Source organism: Zootoca vivipara, chromosome 17, assembly GCF_963506605.1.
Source record: "Zootoca vivipara chromosome 17, rZooViv1.1, whole genome shotgun sequence".
Classification (NCBI taxonomy): Eukaryota; Metazoa; Chordata; class Lepidosauria; order Squamata; family Lacertidae; genus Zootoca; species Zootoca vivipara.
Window position 1 is genome coordinate 40,794,782 of NC_083292.1, and position 25,499 is coordinate 40,820,280.

The 25,499-nt window shown below is 40.0% G+C and overlaps 2 protein-coding genes across 2 annotated transcripts; both read left to right on the forward strand.

Annotated features, from left to right (window-relative positions):
- Nucleotides 1-753: 753 nt before the first annotated feature.
- LOC118078004 (vomeronasal type-2 receptor 26-like) lies at nt 754-8,818 on the forward strand. The gene is made up of 7 exons (XM_035101720.2): nt 754-768; nt 1,115-1,290; nt 2,059-2,236; nt 3,560-4,420; nt 4,880-5,107; nt 5,992-6,118; nt 7,917-8,818. The coding sequence occupies exons 1-7, from the start codon at nt 754-756 to the stop codon at nt 8,816-8,818; spliced, it is 2,487 nt and encodes an 828-aa protein (XP_034957611.2).
- A 2,074-nt stretch (nt 8,819-10,892) lies between these two features.
- LOC118078003 (vomeronasal type-2 receptor 26-like) lies at nt 10,893-23,436 on the forward strand. Its single transcript, XM_060269552.1, has 6 exons — nt 10,893-11,113; nt 12,008-12,185; nt 14,777-15,637; nt 16,235-16,489; nt 17,126-17,252; nt 22,535-23,436. The coding sequence occupies exons 1-6, from the start codon at nt 10,893-10,895 to the stop codon at nt 23,434-23,436; spliced, it is 2,544 nt and encodes an 847-aa protein (XP_060125535.1).
- The last annotated feature ends 2,063 nt before the right edge of the window (nt 23,437-25,499 follow it).

A 25,499-nucleotide genomic window follows, 5' to 3' on the forward strand; every position in this document is an offset into this window, starting at 1 on the left:
AGAAAAGGGGAGCCCTGACCGAACACCTGGCAGGACAACGTCTTGCAGGCCCTGCAGAAAGATGTCCAATCCCGCAGGGCCCTGATCTCTTGTGGCAGAGCCTTCCACCAGGCCTGGGTTGAAGAAGTCAAACTCTTCCTAAGTAAGCTTGGAAGTTTCTTCAGTGCATCACTGGGCAGGCAATGAATAGTCTCTGGCAGACCTCATAAGGTGGGCAACCTCTGGCATGGGAAGAGGTGGAGAGTCTGTTGGGTTGCTGAGTTGATCCTTGCTCTCTAGGTGCCTCATTACAAATGAATAGAAGTCAGGACTGAGAGAATACAAACTTAGGGCTGGTTCTCAAGGATATTAAACGCCCTCCACACCCAATATTTTTTTCAAGGGGGTTTCAAACATCCTATCATAAATAGGGGATCTTTTGAAACTTTTCTGCTACTTTTGAACCCTGGAAAATACCCACAAAATACACTCATTCTCTCTGTTCATGAAGACCAGTGAGACCTGCACAGAGCAGGCAGCCCAAATTCACTTTCAAGTCTAATGCATCTAGCATATTATTTTCTTAATGGTCCCTGATTGTGCAAAGTTGAGAATATAAACATCATCTGCCCCTAACTACTATAGTTACATCCCTCTAGTTTCTTGCTACAAATTTCATCATCTGGGACCATTAATTTCCATAACACAACTAGGTGGTGACATAAACTGGATGATTGCTGCAATCACATCTAAGTGCCTGTAAACCATCATAATATGATTATCCCCCCTGTAATTATTAAATTACGAATAGAAGACACTACTCCCCATATAAAGGGACTTGCAAATGTGAGCTGCATTATTATTAATGAAAATAGGAGGGCGCTACTAATATCCCTTGTACATTTCCAAGGTATGACGAGATAGCCAGCGCTTGGTCAGTCTGATAACAGAGACTTTATCCTGCACCACCTGAGCCACAGATCAGCCCCTAGTGTCTACTTAAGTCAGGCTGCGCAGGCTTTAGTACAGGACTCAGCGAAGGATAATGTGGGGATGGGAGAATTTATGTACAAGAAGAATTATTTCATGCAAGATAGTTGGGTCTGTACTATGGCTATCAGTGCTTTTGCCTCAGGTGACATGCAAGATTCCTAATATTAAATGCAGCGTCAGTAATCCCCTTCCTATTCTTCACAAGTCCTACCAGCCAGGAGACCTCGTCATTGCTGGTATTATGTCTCAGATCTACATATTCTTCAACTCAATAGACTTCCAAACATGTCCTTCTAATGACCTCTTTGATGACATGGTGTAAGATTTGTTTTCTAAAACCCTCTGGTATCACATATTTATTATATTTTCCCTGGAAGAGCCAGGCCCATAGATCAGCGTTAGATCCAGTGAATGGGAGAAGAATGGCAGCTCAACTTTCCCTGCCTTTGTCAAATAATTGCATCATACCTGTAGCTAAGCCACATTAATCATTTTATCCTTTTAGATGTGGCAGCCATGATTCTAACATTCCAAGCCTATTTCCCTCAGCAGCTCAAGGAGCAATTCAAAGCCGGGATCTGCAAGGTGGATCAGCCAGGGTTCAGCCAGCTGAAACCCCTCATCCCAGATCAGACAGATATATATTGATGTAAGGTCCCCATTCGAGCTAAATTGGAGCTCACCTGGCTCATACAAGGCCAGGGTAAGACCCCAAAAGGGGAGATGTCCCAGGTACATGGCAGTGCTGGGGCAGGTGGAGATCTATTCCATACTCCATTGGGATTCAACTCTTTTTTAAAGGCTTAGTTCCCCAGTTTAGGGCTGGAATCTGTGTGTGCTAATGTCCCTCCAGATTTCCCTAGACTGAGATAGATTGATCTGTAAAATATATTAGCTCAACTGAAGCTTAGCAGATGTCCCATCCAGAAGGAAAAGCACTGTGGCACAGCATGTACATAACTATCATTTCAGGATCATGACACAGCTCTACCAACATATCCTGGCATTAGTATTTGCTGTAAAGGAGATCAATGTAAACCCCCAAATCTTACCCAACCTCACCCTGGGCTTCCACATCTATAACAGCCAGTTCAGTCCAAGCTGGACCTATCGTGCCTCCTTGGAACTGCTCTCTACATATGGCAGATACATCCCCAACTACAAGTGTGACCTCCAGAATAATCCCGTAGCCGTCATTGGAGGCTCTAACTCTGAAGTCTGTCTCCACATGGCAACTATACTCAGCATCTACAAGATTCCACAGGTAAAATTCTCCCAGAGCAGATCTCATTGGGTCTTCTTTTGAGGCAAAGGCACGGCACTTTGCAAGTTCTGATAGATCAGCTGTACCTTTACAACTGTCGCTGTGTTATTATTGCTTAATATATGATATTATGATGTTATTATTGCTTAATATATGATTACTGCCATGGAAATAAATGGTGAAGAGCTGGACAGATATCTTAATATAAATTTTGTTGTTTAGTCGTGTCCGACTCTTCGTGACCCCATGGACCAGAGCACTCCAGGCACTCCTGTCTTCCACTGCCTCCCGCAGTTTGGTCAGACTCATGTTCGTAGCTTCAAGAACACTGTCCAACCATCTCGTTCTCTGTCGTCCCCTTCTCCTTCTGCCCTTCTCCTTGTGCCCTCAATCTTTCCCAACATCAGGGTCTTTCCCAGGGAGTCTTCTCTTCTCATGAGGTGGCCAAAGTATTGGAGCCTCAGCTTCAGGATCTGTCCTTCCAGGGAGCACTCAGGGCTGATTTCCTTCAGAATGGATAGGTTTGATCTTCTTGCAGTCCATGGAACTCTCAAGAGTCTCCTCCAGCAAATACTTGTGTCTAATTGTGCTGATCTATGCTTGAAGTAAACTGGCTGAGGGACTACAGTCAATATACCAGTGTGGTGTCCTATGGGTGTTATGGAAATCCAAATTTCATCAGCCCCAGACAGCGTGGTCAGGGCTCATAGATGATGGGAGTTCTAATCCAACCACAGAATATGGTGGAAGCCCTGCTATGCCAGTGCAATGTAAGACATGGCACTACCATGAAAGGCAAATGCGCACAGTTCTTTGTGTAGGCTGGCCCAACCCTCTTTCAGTATATACTTTCTGCTACTATAGTTTCACAAGTGAGGACAAAGTGAATTCCTTTGCTAGGATAGTCGGCTTAGAGCAGAGCTTTCCAAACTGTGTGCCACAACACGTTAGTGTGTCGCTGTGTCGCACGAATGCTCCCCACACTCCCCCCAGGGCTGGAAAAGGGCTAGTTTAACCTCCGGTTTGCTAGTAAAATTGAATTACTGTGTCATGAAATGATGCATCTCTAAAAAGTGTGTCACCAACATGAAAAGTTTGGAAAGCTCTGGTTTAGAGAATTGGTCAGCATATTTGTACCTTTGAATTCCAACACTTTCTCTTAAGCGTGAGAAAAACTGATAAGCTCCCAGGTCACTCAACAACAACAGTAAGAAATCCGAAATCTAGGTTGGATTCTGACTGCTGCCAGTATAAGTTGAAAAGTAAACCACTACACTCTTTTTAAAAAGTATCTCATCTCCTCATTTCCTACCTTTCATTTAGCTCATCTACGGCTCTGCTCCAGTGGGAAAAATGAAAACTGAAGCTGCTTTCTACCAACAAATGTTCCCAAATATAGACCATCAGTATGAAGGGATTCTCAAGTTATTGCTACATTTCAGGTGGACATGGACTGGTGTGTTGACTGTGAATGACGAGAATGGAGACAGGTTTATACAGAGCGTGGTTCCAAAATTTATCCTGAGAGGAATCTGCTTTGATTTCATAGAAAGATTTCCAACAATTACTTATTCTAGTGGTTTTACAGACATGGTTACAGATGGGCTCAAGACATTTAATATTGCCATGAGAAGTACTGTCAATGTGTTGCTCATTCATGGTGAAATTGATACCATGCCACTTTTGAGAGCATTTCCTGACATGTCAAAATATGAAGATATACCAATGAAGGCTAAAGGGAAAGTTTGGATCATGACAATCCAGATGGATTTCACATCACTTCCCTTTCAAGGAGATCAGGACATTGATTTCCTCCATGGTGCTCTATCCTTCGCAATTCACTCAGAGGAGGTCTTGGGATTCCAGGAATTTTTTCAGACGAGAAATGCCATCTTGGAAAAAGAAGATGGCTTTATGAAGGTATACTGGGAAAAGGCATTTGAGTGTTATTTCCCTGATTCTGAGGGAAATATGCAGGATGGCAATATCTGCACTGGGGAGGAGAAGCTGGAGACTCTTCCGGGGTCTATTTTTCACACGAGCATGACTGGCCATAGCTACAGCATCTACAATGCAGTCTATGCTGTGGCACATGCCTTGCATGACGCGCATTCATCTCAGTTCAAATTCAGAACAATCATGGATGGAGGGTGGCTGAAGTTTTGGAATCAACAGGTGTGGAAGGTAATATCAGGAGCGCAATAATGCAGGAATGCTCACCGTACCCTTGGAAATAATAAAAAAGGAAGAATCCACAGTTATTAATTACCCTTCTTTTGGGGGGGGGGGCTTGCCAATCAAAAGGTCGCCATTTTGAGTCTGTGCGATGGGGTGAGCTCCCATTGTTCTGTCCCAGTTTCTGCCAACCTGGCAGTTCGAAAGCATGCCTGTGCAAATAGATAAATAGGTACTGCTGTGGTGGGAAGGTGAACAGTGTTTCCATGCGCTCTGGCTTCTGTAACGGTGTCCCGTTGTGCCAGAAGTGATTTAGTCCTCCTGGCCACATGACCCAGAAAGCTGTCTGTAGACAAACACCAGCTCCTTCAGCCTGAAGCGAGATGAGCGCTACACCCCACTTAACTTTACCTATATAGTTATTAATTACCCTTCTATTCCCATCCTTTTCCCCCCTCCCGAATTTAGCTCAGCCACTTGGTGAGAAGTAGCATCTTTAATAATAGTGCTGGGGAAAAAGTTTATTTCAACCAAAATGGAGAACTGGAGTCTGCATTTGATATAATGAACTGGGTGACATTTGCAAACCAGTCTATTCTTCAAGTAAGAGTTGGCAGGATAGACCCTCAGGCCCGCTCGGGCAAACAGTTCACCATTCATGAGGATGCAATTGTGTGGCCCAGCAGATTCAACCAGGTACGGTTTAGGCACCTTTTGGTGGGCTCTGTCTAAAAAGTGTCATGGCAATACATCTGTCTGTAGTCATCTTCCTTTGCGCCTTCATTTACACACTGGCAGGTAGGCTCACACCCTTTGGAGCATGCCACAAACCTAACTGTGCTATTGCTAATCATGTCCCCCATGTTTGCATGTTGGGTGGCAGATGTGAACATGTTTGTTTACATATGCATCTTGCTATCTGTTTATAGGGACTTGGTGCAAAGAAGACTCTGCTCATACAGTTGTCCTAATTGCATGGACCACACATGACATACATAGTTCTCTATGAGTACTAGTGCATGATGATATTTAGTGCTTTGTTGTTCGTTGTGTTTTTACCCTCCTGTGCTATTCTTGCATTTTTACTTTATTCTGTATATTGTAAGATGCCTTCAATTGGTTTTGTATCAAAGTGATAAATGAAATAAATAAGTTTAATCATGATATAATAAGATGTTTCTAGACACTGCTTCTCTTACGTTCCATTTAATATGCATAGCAACATAGGAAGCTGCTTTGTAACCAGACAATTGACCCATCTAGCTCAGTACTGTCGACACTGACTGGCAACTGGTCTCTGGGGTTCAAGACTAAGGTCTTTCTGAACTCTAACTGGAGATGCTTCTGTATGTAAAACATATACAGTATTCTACTGTTGAGCTATAGCCCTTCCCCTAAGGCAAGAATGGGGAACCTTCAGCCCTCCAGATTTTTCTGAACTGCAACACCCATATTCCCAGCAAGCATTGCCAAGACCTGAAGGTCCCCCACACCTGTTCTAAGGGATGCAGATGTTGGAGTCAGTCTGGGGAAACCAAGTCATGTTTATAGCGTATATGTTTCTATGATTTTATGTACAGGCACTGCCCCTCTCTCTTTGTAATGACAAATGCCATTTGGGTTATAGTAGAACCAAGAAGGAAGGGGAGCCATTCTGCTGCTATGATTGCCTTCCCTGTCCAGAAGGGAAGATCTCAAACCAGAAGGGTAAGTAGTATAATGGAAAACTTTCACAAATGACTTAATCTCAATATGTTTAACTATCCTTTGCACATGGTGTGTTATTTAATTTTACTTTACATGGGTAGTGCAAAGTGACCCAGCTTCATCTGGTGGCCCAGCTACGCCCCTATCTGGACAGGGATAGCCCAACTACTGTTGTCTATGCTCTGGTAACCTCTAGGTTAGATTACTGCAATATGTTATACTTAGAGCTGCCTCTGAAGATGGTTCGGAAACTTCAACTAGTGCAGAATTCAGCAGCCAGGTTGCTCACCGGAGGAAGACGGTTTGAGCATATTACACTGATCCTGGTCCAACTGCACTGGGTACCAGTTATTTTCCGGGCCCAATTCAAAGTGTTGGTTTTGACCTATTAAAGCCTTAAATGGCTCAGGACCGCAATACCTCAAGGACCGCCTCTTCCCATATGAACCTACCTGGACCCTGAGATCATCTTCCAAGGCCCTCCTTCATGTGCCGCCTCCTCGAGAGGTCCGGAGGGTAGTAACACGAGAACGGGCCTTCTCTGCAGTGGCTCCCCATCTTTGGAATGCTCTCCCCAGGGAAGTTTACCTGGCACCTTCGTTATACACCTGTAGGCGCCAGGCAAAAGTGTTCCTTTTTAACCAGGCCTTTGGTTGATCTTATTGTCATCCAACACCCTTTTACAATGTGGCTCATTTGGTTTTCTTTTTTATTGGGTTATTGTTTTTTGTTTTATTTTATATGTTGTGGTCTTGTTTGTGAATTACTATTACTATTACTATTATTATTATTATTATTATTATTATTATTATTATTATTATTATTCAATACCAGCTACTAGGTCATGGTTGCATGGGTAATCTGAAATGCACCAAATTTGCATATTTTGTACACAAAATACATTTCCTTATTTCATCAACCTCCCCATCTCATTCAGCCTGACTGATTTGTAACCTGGACTTACAAATACAAAGCTGTTGTATGTGTGTGTTATTTATATCCCACTGCAACCCCATTGGCCTTCAACATTTCACCTTTAAGAAACATTTCACCTTTAAGAAACTCTCATCCATCTTGGACATTTCACCTTTAAGAAACTCTCATCCATCTTGGACTCCTTTCTCTCTCTTTGAGTATTTCTGACCATGGGCTCTCAAAAAGTAGCTCCTTAAACTTTTTGAAATAGGCTTTCTTAAAGTCCAGAGTGCAGGTCTCACTGCACTCAGCCTTCCATTGCCTATATATCATGAAACCCAGGAGGAGATGATCACTTCCTCCCAAGTTACTTAGTACTTCTACTTCATCAACCAGGTCCAAGATACAAGATCCCCTTGTTGCTTCTTCCACCTTCTGGGAAATTAAATTGGCATTATTATACGTAGAGGTAGTAACAAAGTTGCTACTACAGAGGTCTGAGACTGAATTCTGATTCAGAAAAGAAGTTCCATACCTCTTCCATTCATTATGATGTGGAAATTACAAAGTGATTATAGCCCCCCCCCCCCGCCTTTTTCAGAATCGGATTAAATTTCCAGGGATAGTATCCCCTTCTGAGTGGAATCCACAACTAGCTTCCAAGCCTCCTATCTCTGAGTACAGTATCCTGTATATATAATTGCATAAGAAAGACAGAGATAGGTTTGTCATACATCTACCTAGCATCCATCTTTCTACGTTTTGTAAAATTAATATTGGCTTCCCCAAGTATCTGCTTAGTGATTATTATTATTTCTTTATCCTTGATTATTCCACTGTAAACAGGGATTCCCTATTTCAAACCTTATGTTTTCTTTTCCAGACATGGACGACTGTTTGCAATGTCCAGAGGATCAGTATCCAAATCATGCCCAGGATTCATGCATTCCAAAAGTCATAACTTTCCTGTCTTACGAAGAAGCTTTGGGGATGACTTTGGCAATATTGGCTCTTTCCTTTACATTCATTGCAGCTTTAGTGCTTGGCATCTTTGTTAAGCACCAGGACACTCCCATTGTCAAAGCCAACAACCGGAATCTCACCTACACTCTCCTCATTTTCCTCCTGCTCTCCTTCCTTTGTGCTTTGCTGTTCATTGGCCAACCCAAAACGCTGACATGCCTTCTCCGACAAACTGCTTTTGGCATTATCTTCACGGTAGCTGTGTCTTGTGTTCTGGCCAAGACCACCATTGTAGTTCTAGCTTTCATGGCCACCATGCCTGGATCCAGAATGAGGAAATGGTTGGGGAAGAGACTGGCTGTTTCCATTGTTCTTGGCTCCTCCCTGATTCAAACCACTATTTGTACGGTGTGGCTCTCAACCTCCACCCCATTCCCAGATTTCAACATGCACTCAGTTGTTGAAGAAATTATACTAGAATGTAATGAGGGCTCAGTCACCATGTTTTATTGTGTCTTGGGTTTCATGGGTTTGCTTGCCACTGTCAGCTTCTGTGTTGCTTTCTTAGCCCGTAAGTTGCCTGATAGTTTCAATGAAGCCAAGTTTATCACCTTCAGTATGCTGGTCTTTTGCAGCGTTTGGTTGACCTTTGTCCCAACCTATCTCAGCACAAGGGGGAAATATATGGTTGCCGTGGAGATTTTCTCCATCTTGGCCTCCAGTGCTGGGTTACTGAGTTGTATCTTTTCTCCAAAGCTTTATATCATTGTGTTGAGACCTGAGTTGAACAACAAGGAACAGCTAAGAAGAACAAAACAATGAAATGTTCTAAATTATTTGGCGCCAGTTCTTTTTAAATTAGCAATGTGTAAGTGACAGGAATTAAGCCAGGGGGAAATAACTCATTCCTATGGCCTTTTATACTAAGGGAAAGTGTATTTCTTGATATAGAAACATTGACAATCCACCACACCCAACTCCCCATCCCACTCACCTCTTTCCCCCCTTCCTCATAATTTCTCAACAAGTAATATTGATGTGTAAAAATGATGCATGAGACACTGCACTACCTTTGTAACCCAAGAAAATCCTTAATAAAAATAATTATAAAGAAAAGAAAGTGTATTGGTTTTAACAAAATAAAAAAAATTCCTTCCAGTAGCACCTTAGAGACCAACTAAGTTTGTCATAGGTATGAGAATACACATGGGCTAAATTATGCTGTAATTTATTGGACTGAGACCTATGTTACTGTTGCATTCTATATTGTTTATTTACTGTAGATAAAATGCAATGTGAACTGCAGTTTGGATCTAGACTTACTCATAATTAGAATAGACTGAAAGAAATGAAACATAGAATAGTCTCATTGATGTACAATATTTATGTTTAATTGACTTCTCAATATCTAGACAAAAGATAATGTATGTGAGATACTGGGCTGGATCCAGACTCATAATAGTATTTATGTTCAAGTGAAATAGGCTAAACTACTAAAACTGTCTGGATCAAAACCTTTCTGTTATTTTTTTAATCAACAGAAGGAACTGTCTACTTATTGCACTTCCAGAACAGTAATCCGTAATTGTTGTTATAATAGCTTGTGTGGAAAAAAGCTGAGTATTTGTCAGTCTGTTTAAGTTTCGTACTTTGGAAAATATTTATGTGACTTCTGCTGATGTCAGTGTGTAAGCCCTGATGTCAGTTGTGTAAGCCCTGAATTTGAATCATTTTTTAAAACCTGATCAGCCCAAATGAACCTTTCCTCCTCTGGAGGCAAGTCGGGATATTTGTTTGCTATGTAACCAATGTAATGGAAATCGTTGTATCCTGCTCAATACACACATTTGGGGGCAAAACTCTGGATCACAACAGTTTCCCATGAAATCAGCTCTGGCTTCTTCAAGGAGCAACAGACGTGATTATTATGCAACACAGTCAAAACATCTCCAGATATATTTTTTTTAAGGGAAGCATTTGGGTGTTCATATTCAAAGCATGTGCTATCCGAGAAAGGCTGGATCAGCTCGAGAGGAGGAGAAACTGGAGACATTGAAATTCTACTTTTTGTATCTATTTAAAAATTTTATTTTCCATTTGTTGCAACTTGCTGTAACCTCATGGAGAAGGACGGATAATTAACTTTAAAAATAAAACTACACCTGCAGAGTGAGTAATAGAGGGAGATTCTGCCCTCTGGTCTGCTCCTAGGTTTGTCCCCTTCATCCAGACACAGCCCATGTACCACACATCTTATCAGTGGACATGGGGGCACAAGAAGCTCGGTTGACTGCCCCCCCCCGATGCAGTGACACCACAAAGAAGGACCAAATGTGGTTTTCATTTAGATTCTAAAACATTCAAGTTTTGAAAATTTGGGTCCATTTGGAACTTCTGCAAAAGTTGACTCCACCTCAGTGAATAAATATAATTGAAACCAGTTACATGCCTTTGTTGTTTTTCTTTTTAAGACCTCAGTTGTGAACCCACCTGTAACTATAACAAGTTAAAACTTCCTTCCACTGAGGATTGCCCAGAGAAGACTTCAGCTGAGATGTGAAAAACATGTTTTCTTTTGCAATATTGCAGAGAAACAATGAATCAGATTAAGTTTTTAACAGAGCTGCAATTATCAAATTAATTACCATTATTTCTACTTCTTCCCCCTATCCTTGAGAATGTCTACTGGTCCCATGCAAAATAACAATCAAAGACTAAGGGATGTTATTAATATCTATGTGTCACTCAGAGCTGGGCCTATAGACACAGTTCTGAATAGCCACCTGTTCTTTATTCTGTATTGTTCTGCCATTTAATCAGTTGGATGAGTGATCATTCAAATTCCAAAGAATTGCAGAGCAGTTGGCTTGATGTCTACCATAAAACCCTCTGCAAGATGGTAGTATTTGGGCTGGTGGTGTTCCTACTGCTTTCACAGGGGATATGCATATTTGCTCCTATTCCTCAATGTTCTATCAAAGAACCTGTTCCTATTATTCACAAATATTATCAGGCGGGAGACCTCATCATTGCTGGCATTATTTCTCAGATCTACATATTTTCAAGCACCATATCCTTTGAAAAACACCCGGCTCAAGAACTTTCTGATGACCACATGTATGTTGCTTTAAAGCCATATCATATTATTTTAATGATACTATTCCTAGACATGCTGCTCTTTTGTACGAGATTTGGGAGCAAACTATTGGAAGTTTATGTTGCCTTATTGATTGTCTTTAGAGCCAGTCAGTTAGTTTTGGAAGAGTGATGCTCTGAGGAGTCTTGACGGATGAAAATATTTGTCCAGGATTAACTGTTTCTGAAGCTTGAAGTTTTAGGAGGGCAATGGAAATAGCATCAGGGAGTCTAGCTTACTTTATCTGTTCTGTTTCACATGATCAGATCATAAGAATCTTTATTTGCAGCAACAACTAGCCATAGCAATAAAGTAAGATATACTGAAGACAGAGATAAAAACTTAAATATACAAAATACATTTTAGAGATTTACATCAATAAAAAAATAGATCTTAATCTCATTGCCTCTGCTAGAAACCTTGCAGTTTTGGCTGTTGAATGAAGTGGCATGCCTGGAGGTGTAGGCACAAATGCAGGCATGGAAGGACAGGTCAGAGTATAAGATAATGTATAGCTGTGCTGCAAATTTCTATTGCTGCTGCTGCTTCTGTTTGCAACACAATGACTGTATGTTTGTAAATGAGATGATGTTTCAAGTTGGAGGTCCTTATTTAAACTACTTTTGACCTTGGCCTTAAAATTTATTCATTTGCAATATATTAATTAATTATACACTGAACTGAAATGTTGTGAATGTGATGAACTGAAGCCGATGGTATTAATGCAACACATGACTCTCACCATATGACACTTGATAAAGGGTCCTGACTCAGAACTACCAGCACATCCTGGCCTTGGCATTTGCTGTGAAGGAGATCAATGCAAACCCCCAAATCTTGTGCAATGTTACCCTTGGATTCCACATCTATAACAGTCATTTCAGTGCCAGCTGGACCTATCAAGCCTCCATTGAACTACTCTCCAGACGGGCCAAGTTCATCCCTAACTACAAGTGTGATGTTGAGAATACTCCAGTAGCAGTCATCGGGGGACCAAACTCTAATGTCTGTCTTCACATGGCAACTATCCTGTGCATGTACAAGATGCCACAAGTAAGACGTGTGTGTGGAGAACATCTAGGTTGAACAACTCATTTGAACTTCATTCACCTCCATCTTGATGCGTCTTGCAAGCTGGAATGGTTGTGACTGAAATAGAGAGACACATTCATTATTATTATTATTTTTAAAAAATATTTTTTATTGGTTTTACAACAAAAAACAGCACACACACAAAAAAAAACAACACACTAATACAATAAAGCACAATAACATAACAATAAAAAGAAACACAAAAATCCAAATAGTCAATCCTTTTCTTTTAACATTATATGAGGGGACTTCCTCGAGTTCCCTCCATCTGCGGTTCATTTCTCCTTTATCTTTAGCAATTTCCAATTCATTGTTAAAAATTCCTTACAATTTCAAATCTCTCATGCATCTGTTTATATTCACAAAATTCCTAAATCCACAGTTTCTATACACTTCTAAATCTAATTTTAATATACAGTTATATTAATATACAGTTTTAGCATATTTTTAAAAGTAGATTTTAAAGTCTTTCCACTCTTCCTCAGTCGCTTCTTCTTCCTGGTCGCGAATTCTCCCGGTCATCTAAGCCAGTTCCATATACTCCATCATCTTCATTTGCCAATCGTCCACTGTCGGTAATTCCTGAGTCTTCCAATTCTTGGCCAATAATACTCTTGCCGCCGTTGTGGCATACATGAAAAAATTAACATTTTTCTTCGGAATCTCTTTCCCAACTATACCCAATAGAAAGGATTCTGGTTTTAGTGAATGTATTTTTCAACACTCTCTTCAGTTCATTATAAATCTTCTCCCAGAAATCCCTTACTAGTGGGCAAGTCCACCACATATGATAAAAAGATCCTTCCTCTTTCTTGCATTTCCAACATTTGTTATCTTGGTTATGATACATCTTAGCTAATTTTACTGGTGTAAGATACCATCTATACATCATTTTCATTATATTTTCTCTTAAAAGACTACACGCAGTAAATTTTAAATTCTGTTTCCATAATTTTTCCCAATCCTCCATCAAAATATTATGACCAACATCCTTTGCCCACAGTATCATAACATTCTTTGTTCGTCTTTTGTGTGCCACTTATACATTCTGGAAAGTATTTTTGTTTTTGGTTCTAACAATTCTGTTTCCAACTTTGACTTCTCTAATTGAAAACCAATTTTCCTATCCAACTTATATACTTCATTAATCTGATGATATTGGAGCCAATCATCAAGCTTATTCTTCAACTGTCCATATGTTTTTAACTTAAATTGGTCTCCTTCTTCCATCAACATGTCCCTATATTTTAACCAACTGGTTTCCATATTCAATCTTTTATGTGCTTTAGCCTCCAAAGGTGAAATCCATTTAGGTGTTTTTCTTTCTAATAAATCTTTATATCTAATCCATACATTGTACAATGACTTTCTAATTATATGGCTTTTAAAGCCTTTGTGAACCTTCACCTTATCATACCACAAGTATGCATGCCAGCCAAATGCATTATCATATCCTTCCAAATCTAATAGATCAGTATTTTCCAACATAAACCATTCTTTCAACCAGCAAAATGTAGCCGCTTCATAATAAATCTTTAAATCCGGCAGGGAAAAACCTCTTTCTTTACTATCAGTTAGTATCTTATATTTAATCCTGGGGTTTTCCCCCTGCCATATGAGGACCTTTTGCCATTCTTTAAAACAATCCATCTTATCAATTATTGGCAATGATTGGAACAAAAATAACATCTTTGGCAATACATTCATCTTAACTGTTGCAATACGGCCCAACAAAGACAGTTTCAAATTCGACCATATTTCTAAATCTCTCTTAATTTCATTCCATAGCTTATCGTAATTGTCTTTAAAGAGATTCAAATTCTTTGCAGTCATATTTACCCCAAGGTATTTCACCTTTTTAACAAATAACAAACCAGTTGCTTCCTGTAATTCCTTTCTTTCATTAATATTTAAATTTTTATCTAGCACTTTGGTTTTACTCTTATTCAATTTAAATCCTTCAGAATATTATTGAAATAAAATAAACCTTGTGGTCTACCATCTATATCTGTCTGCCTATCTATCTGTCTATCATCTATCTATCTATCTATCTATCTATCTATCTATCTATCTTCTATCTATCTATCTATCTATCTATCATCTATCTCTACCATCTTATTCATTTTTGTACCCATAGTTAAAAAAATGGACAAGGCCTCATGGCTCAGTGACACAAGGTTAGTTTCCTACTCATTGTCCTTCTTTACTGGACCATTAGCTAAATTTTCCCATGCCACCTAAATATAGCATGAATTCAGTTCCAGAGATTTTTTTACCCATTAGATATATTGAATGTGAAATTTCCCCTAGCCTATATAGCCATGTGACCACCAGTGTAGTGGTGGGTGAGGAATGGGGTGACCACAGGTCAGATATATTTTCTAAGATTATGTATCTGATTCATTGCATCCATATCAATCTTTATAGATATTTAATACTGGATTGCCTTTGGTATTCAAAGATAAAACAATTTGTGGGGAAAGCACAATTTGCCATGTCTCTATACTCACAAAGCTGCAAATGTTTCTCTTCGCTTCCCTTTTCAAATCTAGCTCATATATGGCTCTTCTCCAGTCATGAATAACGAAACTCAAGCGGTTTTCTTTCACCGGATGTTCCCAAATGGTGCCTTTCAGTACAAGGGAATTCTCCACCTACTTCTGCATTTCTCATGGACGTGGATTGGAGTTGTTTCCCAGGATGACGACAATACAGAGAGCTTTATTGACAACATACTTCCTCTACTTTCCCAGGGTGGCATCTGCTTTGACTTCATTGAAAAATTCCCCAAACTAACTTCTTCCAGTGGCTTTGGAGACATGGTAGGAGAGGGCTTCAAGACAGTCAATGTTGCTATGTCAAGTACTGCCCATGTTGTGCTTGTGCATGGAGAAATTCAGACCATGATGGTTTTTAGAACAATGCCCCAGATTGCAGAAATGGAGAATATGCCATGGAGAACAATGGCTAAAATTTGGGTTATGACAGCCCAGATGGATTTCACTTCATTCCCCTTCCAAAGACATTGGGACATACATTTTCTCCATGGTGCTTTGTCCCTTTCAGTTCATTCAAAGGAGGTGCTACATTTCCACACATTTCTTCAGAACAGAAACCCTGCTTCAGAAGAAGAAGAAGGCTTCATCAGGGAGTTCTGGGAAGAATCATTTGAGTGTTCATTTCCCACTTCTGCAGCACACAAGATGGACAGGAAAAGGTGTTCTGGGAATGAGAGGCTGGAGATGCTTCCTGTTTCTACATTTGAAATGGGCATGACTGCTCATAGTTACAGCGTCTACAATGCAGTCTATGCAATAGCACATAGTTTGCATTCCAGTTATTTATCACAATTCAAATACAAAGGAATATCATGTGGTGGAAAGTGGAAGCTTCTGAAGGCACAACATTGGCAGGTAATAGCCTGATGAGATGGAAGATTCCACCACATATTTCATGCAACAGCATCGCTTAGATGGTTCGGAAAATTGCATCATTACCAAGGATAGAGTTTTGGCATCCAAATGGTGGTTGAAAAAACAACTTTCTTCTCAAAAGAATCCCCTGCCCATTGCAAGTTATAAAAAGCTGAACAGTGGTTTGACTATAACTAGTGATGGTAAAGCTTTGTAATAGAACTATTTCATAGCACATAATCAATTTATGTGTGTTTTGTGGGAGGTAGTTGCCAGAAATAGGGAGGAGAGTTTGCTTTAAAATGTAATTTAACCATCCCTACAAGTGTTGTCTGTACTTCCATGAACAGCCTGGTAGACTTATTTAGAAGAATAATTTATCATCATATGGTATCATCCCAGAGGCATTGTTGGGTAAAAATTGAGCTCATCTGGAATTTTAGGCGATTTTTTGTTACTGTTGATGCCATTGGCCTGTATAAAGATTTTCAAGGGAACACAATCTGAACACTCCAAGTAAAATATTTTATCACCACATTTCATAGTTCTATGTCTTGCATGTTTACACAATTACGATTTCTCTTCCTCATCATTTAGCTCCACCACATTCTCAGGAGAATTTCATTTAACAGCAGTGTGGGGGAAATGGTGTCCTTTGATCAAAATGGGGAATTGGCTGCTGGATTTGACATTATAAACTGGTTCACATTCCCAAACCAGACCTTCTTCAGAGTTAAAGTGGGAAAGATTGACCCTCTGACTCTCCAAGATAAGAAAGATGCTGTGACCTCCCTGGACAAAGTCTTTACCATTCATGAGGATCTCATCTTATGGCCCAAACAATTTAACCAGGTGCAGTCCTTGCATATTTCAGGCTGTATCGATTACCATAATTTCCTCAATATTCAAGAAGTGGATTATCTAGATACTCAAATGCTTGTAGTTCAATGTTCTTGAAATTTTGAGGTCCCCAGTGAAATAATGGTTTTTTACTAAAACATTCACCTTGCAGAATGCTGAAATTTCATTACTATGCAATGACCTTTGGCCTTTTAATTGTTCTAGTTGAAGGTTGCTGGTAGTAGATAAAAAATGATGACTGTTGAATCACCCATCTAAAGCCATCCTGGACTCTCACTGGTGTGGCAGAAGAACGCTTTTGCAATCCTGTATCCTTTCAATGTTCTCCTATTTCACAGTAGAGAGTTAGATGAGTTCCTATGCTGGTATAAATCTCATTTCAATTGGGGGATATTTCAGAGGATGAAGTTGACTTTTAATTCTTTGTGTCAAATCCATTCCCTTATCTTTCCTGTCACATCTCTCAATGGCCCAGACATGCCCTCTGACTTCCTAGTGCCCTATGGAATGATGTTACTACACAACCCCATTGTGAAGCCATTTCTTAAATGGATAGAGAAGACTGAGATAAAATTTCCAAAATATAAGATCTCAATGTTAGCACATTGTTCTTTCTTTTATGCACAGTCACAGCCCCTTTCCATGTGCAATGACCACTGCCATCCAGGTTATAGTAGGACCAAGATAGAAGGGAAGCCGTTTTGCTGCTACGATTGCTTTCCATGTCCAGAGGGGAAGATCTCAAACTGGAAAGGTAAGAAATTTCATATAGATAGTTGATCTAGTCAGTAGCTCATCAAACTGAACAACTATGGCCTTGCTTATTCACATCAGTTTTTAACAGCAAACATTATCCAATGACCACCCTTTCCTCTGTACAAGACAACATAGCACATCATCACCCCATCGTATGATGGTTCAAGGAGATGTGCAACTCCAGTTTTCAAAATGTGCATTTTTTTTCTGCTTCAAGACGTGCTTAACTCCTTGGTGGACAAGTCTGCTTACCTCCTTTTAGGGGTGTGGTGGTTTTGTGGGACAGCCAGCGCCCCCCCCCACTGCCAATGATACTAGGCTATATGTTGGGGCCTGATCTTTGCCAGAGCGTGAGTTTTGGCTCACACTCCTGGCTTGAAATCCTGCTCCACGTCAGCCTGTCGAATTGGCCAATGGGAGGCTGGTGCAAAGGGATGGGGTCTCCAGAGGTGGGTTTGAGGGAACAACCAGGTCTGTACCCAGGGGATTTAAACCAGCCTGCGCCAGCCCCCAACACTAAGCTCTTCTTCATTGCATCAACCCACCCACACACTCCAGGAATTTTGCATTTACTCATTGAATTGGCATTGCTTTTACAGTGGTACCTCATGTTAAGAACTTAATTCGTTCCAGAGGTCTCTTCTTAACCTGATACTGTTCTTAACCTGAAGCACCACTTTAGCTAATGGGGCCTCCTCCTGCTGCCGTGCCGCCGGAGCACGATTTCTGTTCTCATCCTGAAGCAAAGTTCTTAACCTGAGGTACTATTTCTGGGTTAGCGGAGTCTGTAACCTGAAGTGTCTGTAACCCGAGGTACCACTGTAGTGTGGTCATTGTTGTATTCTTCAATGAGGCTTTGGGCTGACTGACATACAATGCCCTTTTAAATGTACTGTGGAAGGGGGATTATTACTTTGTATTATTATTATTATTATTATTATTATTATTATTATTATTATTATTATTACTTTATTAATATTAATATTAATGTCAATGCCAGACGGCACTAACCTGTTGCCTTCCAGATGATTTCAACTACAACTCTCATTGGTCAAAAGCTGAAAAGCTGTGCTTGCTGGGGTTGATGGAGGTTGTAGTTGAAAGCATTTCAATGCATGAGGTTGATGAAGACTTGACTATATAATATTGATCTCCCTACAAGCACATATGACTAGAAGACATGATCTGCTGCAACACATGAATGGATTACTTTTAGACACACATTGTGCATGGATAAATATAGAATAGTTGGAATCCATTTATTGAATTATAATGTTGTTAATAATTTTACATTTATTAGAATAATTGTATTCCTTTTTTTAATAATTAAAATAATCTTTATTGAAAATCTTTAAAATTCAACATGTAAAAAGAATAGAGTATGGATAGCAGATATAACAAACATAACTACACAGAACAGAAGAAATAAATAAATAATGTCAACCCAAAAATTACTTCAGATGAAAAAAAAAGATTAAAAAAGGGGGGGGGAAGAATTCTAACTTATGAAAACCTAACAAACATAACAATTTTTTAGTGTAACATAACATAACTTAATATATCTTAACATAACATAACAAATGCAATTTAAAAAGAAGAAGGGAAAAAGAAAAAGAAAGAAAAAAGGGAGATAAAGAAGGAGGGAAAAAAAGAGAAAGAGAAAGAAAAGAAGAAAAGGAAGAAGAGAGAAAGCAAAAAACAAAAAAAAGTGTATATATATTTCGACCACTATAACATTACGCATTGTTAAAATCTACTAACCCCCCACCCTCTCCCCCCTTCACCATATCGTGACTTCCAACCACTCCTATATTCTGATTTAGGTTTCACTGATAAACCGCATACCTCTCTCTAATTTAATTTGTTTTCTTAATATTGTGACCCTCATAAGTCCGCTATTAATTGCGCCTTTTCCACTTGTTTTTGTAAATAAATCTTGAGCGGTTTCCACTCTTCTCCTGCTTTTTCTTCGCTTAAACCTTTAAATATTCCCACTTTGATTGCTGAATTTTGATAATTTATTAATTTGGTCAACCACTCTTCTTTATTTGGTATTTTTTTACTCTTGCAATTTTTGGCGACTAGGAGTCTACCCGCTGTTGTTGCATGCATTAGCACGCATCTGTCTTTTGGTTTTATGTCTTCCTTCAGCATACTCAAGAGGAAAATTTCCGGCTCTTTTTTAAAGGAGTATCTCACTATTTTTTTTTAATTCTTGGTATATCTCATCCCAGAACTTCTTAATTTCTTTGCAGCACCACCAGATGTGTAGGAAGGTACCTACTTCTTCCTTGCACCTCCAACAGGTGTTACTGACCCCTCCGTACATCTTGGCTAACTTCGAGGGGGTGAGATGCCACCTAAATTGCATCTTGAGCACATTCTCTTTTAAATCGTAATTTGAAATATAATTTGAATCTCTAATCCATAAACTTTCCCAATTTTCAACCGTAATTGTTTTCCCCAAATCTTGTGCCCATTTTATCATAACCGCTTTGGTTAACTCATCTTTTGTGGCCCAATCCAACAATAATTCATACAAATTTCGGATAAATTTATTTTTCCCCTCCAATAATATTTTCCCAAATTTGGATGTCTCTCTTTCGAAGCCAATTTTTTTATCTTCACTAAATTTCTGATTTATTTGAAAGTATTGCAGCCAAACATTGCAATACTTTTTGACTTCATTATATTCTTTCAATTTTAAATTTCCATTCTCTTCTTTTAATAAATCTTTATATGTTGGCCAATCTTTATCCATGTTAACCCTTTTAACTGCTATTGCTTCTTTAGGTGACAACCACCATGGTACTTTTGGTTCCAAGACGCCCTGATATTTTTTCCATGTTTTAATTAAAGATTTCCTCACAATACTATTCCAGAAGGTGCTGTGGTTCCCCAATTTTCCTTTCATTAGATAGTGGTGCCAACCAAACCCTACTCCATATCCCTCTAAATCTAAAATTTCGGTATTTTTCAATTCAATCCAATCTTTTAGCCATAGCAGGGCTGCCGCATCGTGATACAGTTCAAAATCAGGTAAACTAAACCCCCCCCCCTTTCTTTTTTTTCAATTAATAATTTGTGTTTGATTCTTGGCTTCTTGTCCTCCCAGATGAATTTCATTATATCTTTTTTCCATAAGTCAAAACAATGTGAACCTCCCAAAATCGGAATACTTTGAAACAAAAAAATCATTTTTGGGAGGACACTCATTTTTATCACTGAGATCCTACCCATAAACGAGATTTTTAATTTTTTCCAAATTTCCAATTTGTGTTTAATTTCCTTCCACTTTTTTTCATAATTTTCTTGATACAGGTCAATATTTTTATTTGTTATTTGTATGCCCAAATACTTTATTTTCTTCCTAATTTCAATGCCAGTATTTTTTTTGTAATTCCTTTTTGTCACTTTCTTCTAAATTTCTTACTAACAAACTGCTTTTTTTATAATTTAACTTGAACCCTGCTAATTTTCCAAATTCATTTATTCTTTCTAATGCTCTTGGGACGCTTTTTAGTGGATTTTCTGTAGTGATCATAACATCGTCAGCGAAGGCTCTGACTTTGTATCTTGTGGCCCCTATCTTTATCCCTTCGATTTCTTTATCCTCTCTGATATTTTTTAACAAGATCTCTAATACTATTATAAATAATAGAGGGGACAGGGGGCAGCCCTGTCTCGTACCTTTTTCTATATTAATTTCTTCTGTTGTTATTCCATTTATTATTATTTTAGCTTTTTGTTTACTATATATCGATCCAATTGCTCTAATCATTTTTTCTCCAATCTCTAGATGTTGCAATGTTTTTTTCAGGAAGGCCCACGACACGTTGTCGAAGGCCTTCTCGGCGTCGATTGACAAAAGTGCTGCCTCCTTCCCTCTATTATTTTCAAGACATTCAATTATATTTATTATATTTCTTATATTATCTTTTAATTGTCGCCCTTTAACAAATCCAGATTGATTTTCATGTATTATTTGTTTTAGGAACCAATTAAATCTATTTGCCAAAATACTAGCGAAAATTTTATAATCACAGTTTAATAAGGAGATGGGTCTATAATTTGTGGGTTGATCTAGGTCGGCGTCTTGTTTAGGAAGGAGGGTTATTGTAGCCTTGCATACTCATATACTGGATGGTATCATAGTTTCAATTTTGTTTTGTTTGTTCTGTTCTTCTCCTTTCTTTTCTTTCACATTACAGTAGTACCTCAGCTCCCGACCGCCTTGGGAGTCAAACGTTCTGGCTCTCGAACGATTGAAAACCATAAAGGAATGTTCCAGTTTTCAAACATTCTTTTGGAAGCCTAATGTCTGACGGGGCTTCAGTGGCTTCCAATTGGCTGTAGGATCTTCCTGCAGCCAATCGGAAGCCACACTTTGGTTTTTGAATGTTTTGGAAGTCAAAGGGACTTCTGGAATGGATTCTGTTTGACTTCCCAGGCACAACTGCATTCTCCCACTAAAAACTTTTAATAAATATATAAATATTTTTAAAAGTGCATATGCACAGAAATGTTATGCAGAAAGTATGAAGTTTGAAGTGTATGGATTTCTAAATCATTTCAAACCTTCTGGAAATGCATATATATATCCCCATCCCTTTAAAACTCGTGGTATAAACGTACCCCTGTATCTGGGAAGAGGGATATATACCATTCCTACTGCATCCTTAACGGTGATATTTTTGTGCTACCAACGCTCTTGTAAAGGAAGAAATAAATGAATAAATGCATAGATCAGGGGTCCCCAAACTTACCCGGCTTCAGGCCGGTGCCCACCGCGCTGGTCGTGCGGTGGGCCGGAGGGCGGGGGAGTGCACGCCCGTGCGCACTCCCCCGCCCTCTGGCCCACCGCACGATCAGCGCGCTTCCGGGTTGGAAACAAGCGGCGGAAATCATTTGTACACATGCACATGGGCGTCCCCCGACCCGGAAGTGCACCGGAAATGATGTTTGCGCAAGCACGCAAACGTTATTTCCGGTGCACTTCCGGGTCAGGAGAGGCCCATACGCATGCGCACAAATGATTTCTGGCGCTTTTTTCCAACCCGGAAGTGCACCGCCACGCCACCGTGCCGGTAAGAGTGGGTGGCGGCAACGGGCAGCGGGGGTCGTTGCGGTCGTCACGGGCCTGATAAAAGAGGCCTTCGGGCCGTATGCGGCCCGCGGGCCTTAGTCTGGGGACCCCTGGCATAGATGGATGATAGATGGATGGTGCATGGGCTGAGATTCTCATTAATGCATGCTATGTTCTTTGTATTCTGATTCCAGACATGGATGATTGTTTTCAATGTCCAGGAGATGAATATCCAAACATTGGTCAGGATACATGCCTTCCAAAAACCATTAGCTTCCTTTCTCGCAAAGAGCCTCTGGGGATCAGCTTGGACACTTTTGCTCTCTCCTTTTCTTGCATCACAGCTTTTGTGCTTGGAATCTTCATGAAGAACAAGGACACACCCATAGTCAGAGCAAACAACAGGGGCCTCACCTACACTCTCCTCATCGCCCTCCTGCTCTGCTTCCTTTCTGCTTTGCTGTTCATTGGACAGCCGGAGGTTGTGACCTGCCTCCTTCGACAAATACTTTTCAGCATAATCTTCTCCGTGGCAGTTTCTTGCGTATTGGCCAAAACCACCATTGTGGTTCTAGCTTTCATGGCCACGAAGCCAGGGTCCAGGATCAGGAAATGGGTGGGGAAACAATTAGCCATCTCCATAGTCCTTTCGTGCTCCCTGATTCAAGCCACAATATGTAGCGTGTGGCTGGCAACCACTCCCCCATTCCCAGACTTTGACATACACTCAATGCCAAAGGAAATTGTGCTTGAATGCAATGAAGGTTCCACTATCATGCTTTACTGTGTTCTGGGCTTCATGTGTCTCCTGGCCATTGTCAGCTTCACGGTGGCCTTCTTAGCTAGAAAGTTGCCAGACAGTTTCAATGAAGCCAAGTTCATCACCTTCAGCATGTTGATCTTTTGCACGGTATGGCTGTCCTTTGTTCCCACGTATCTGAGTACAAAGGGGAAGTACATGGTGGCTGTGGAGATCTTCTCCATTTTGTCCTCCAGTTTTGGGTTACTGAGCTGCATCTTTTCCCCAAAATGCTATGTCATTTTACTCAGACCTGATCTGAATAGCAAAGAGCAGCTAAACATAAGAAAGAATTAAATAATTAACAAGTGTTCCTTTGCCTTATCCAAAAGGTTTAAAGAAAGTTATTTGAATCATTTTAATAACCTGATCAGCCCAGGTGAGCCTTCCCTCCTCTGGAGACAAGTCGGGGTATTTGTTTGCTATGTATTCTGAGATCCAGGTTTGTGAATAATCTGTTGGAAACTAACAAACAGGGTAATAGAAGCTCCCTTCAGCTTTTTAAATGGTTAAAAATGCATGTCCTTAATTGTTGTGAAAGAATACGCTTGCTGCTGAAAACTCATGCTGTACTTCCTATTCACTAAATTTTCTATTTAAAAAAAACTTACTTGTCTATTTTCTTATTTCCCCCTCATTCATGTTTTTGTTTGCACTGAGAAAACCAACATGGCACTGAGGTATTATGCAGAGTAGAGATGCAATTGTTATTGAACTATGCAGCCTAGATCAATCCTTTTCCTCATGAACACTGCCTTTCTGGATGGGGGATGCTCACTCCCTTAAAAAGCAACTAAAAGCAGTCTAAAGCAAACTGAGAACCTGATATATTGAAGTTACAGGTAGGTAGCCGTGTTGGTCTGAGTCGAAGCAAAATAAAAAAATTCCTTCAGTAGCACCTTAAAGACCAACTAAGTTTTATTTTGGTATGAGCTTTCGTGTGCATGCACACTTCTTCAGATACACTTGAAACGCTTCTGTTTCAAGTGTATCTGAAGAAGTGTGCATGCACACGAAAGCTCATACCAAAATAAAACTTAGTTGGTCTTTAAGGTGCTACTGAAGGAATTTTTTTATTCTGATATATTGAAGATACCCTCAGGGGATACAGCCTAGAATAGCATCAGCCCATGTTTGTTGCTGCATCACTCTGTTGACTCATGTGAACCTTGTGGTCCCCTAAGACCCCTAGATCGTTTTCACAAGTACTGCTAGGAAGCCAGGTGTCCCCATCTTATATTTGTGCATTTGGTTCTTCCTGCCTGAGTGCTGAACCTTACATTTGTCCCTATAGAAATTCATTTTGCTAGCTTGCACCCAGTTCTCCAGTCTGGCAAAGTAATCCCTTTACATTTGATGAGCATCCTGGCACTTGAGGGGAGCTCAAGCTGGAACCTTCTTCATCCACAGCTTTATCACTCTACCAATGATCTACATAGTGTTGGCTAATAGAGAAGTGTAGTAGTAGTAGTAGTAGTAGTAATTATAGTAACAGCACCATTCTATTATGCTTTGGTCAGACCCCACCTGGAGTATGGTGTCCAGTTCTGGGCACCACAGATTAAGAAATATATTTAGAAGCTGGAACGTGTGCAGAGGAGGGCAACAAATATGACCAAGGGTGTGGAAACCAAGCCTGACAATGAACATCTATACACATCATCAATGAGTTGAGGTTTTTATATATGTACACTAGGCAGATCTTCTGAATGTTGAGAATTAGAAAATCAGGGGGGGGGGACCCAAAACGCTTCCATTTGATCATATTATATGAATCTAACAGCCCTTTTATGCACTTGTTCTGTTAAGGCATCCAAGTTTGCATCTCCCTTTATTGCAACAAGTCACAAATGGATTAACCTTTTTTTTTTACCCTGATGGAGCACCTGGATCATAGGCCAAACCTCAGCTTCCTACCCAGGGTTCAATTTCCTAGGAATGAGGGACAATGGATATTGTGGTGTTTTCATCCCCCAAAGCTAGCTATCCATCATCTGCGTAGAAACTTTTAATGAAGGGGCTTCTACTAATATGCAAGACCACCTGTTCCCCTTATGAAACAGCTCACACTATTAGAAAAAAAATTGCTCTCTAAGGTCTCATAACTTCACAAAGCAACAGTTCTCCCTGATCCCTTCTAGCTGCACCACCATGACAGAGAAGGGGGATTGATGCAGGTGATGCAGGTGGCGCTGTGGGTTAAACCACAGAACCTAGGGCTTGCCGATCAGAAGGTCGGCAGTTTGAATCCCTGCGACGGGGTGAGCTCCCGTTGCTCGGTCCCTTCTCTGTTTGAAAGCACATCAAAGTGCAAGTAGATAAATAGGTACCGCTCCAAGTGGGAAGGTAAACAGCGTTTC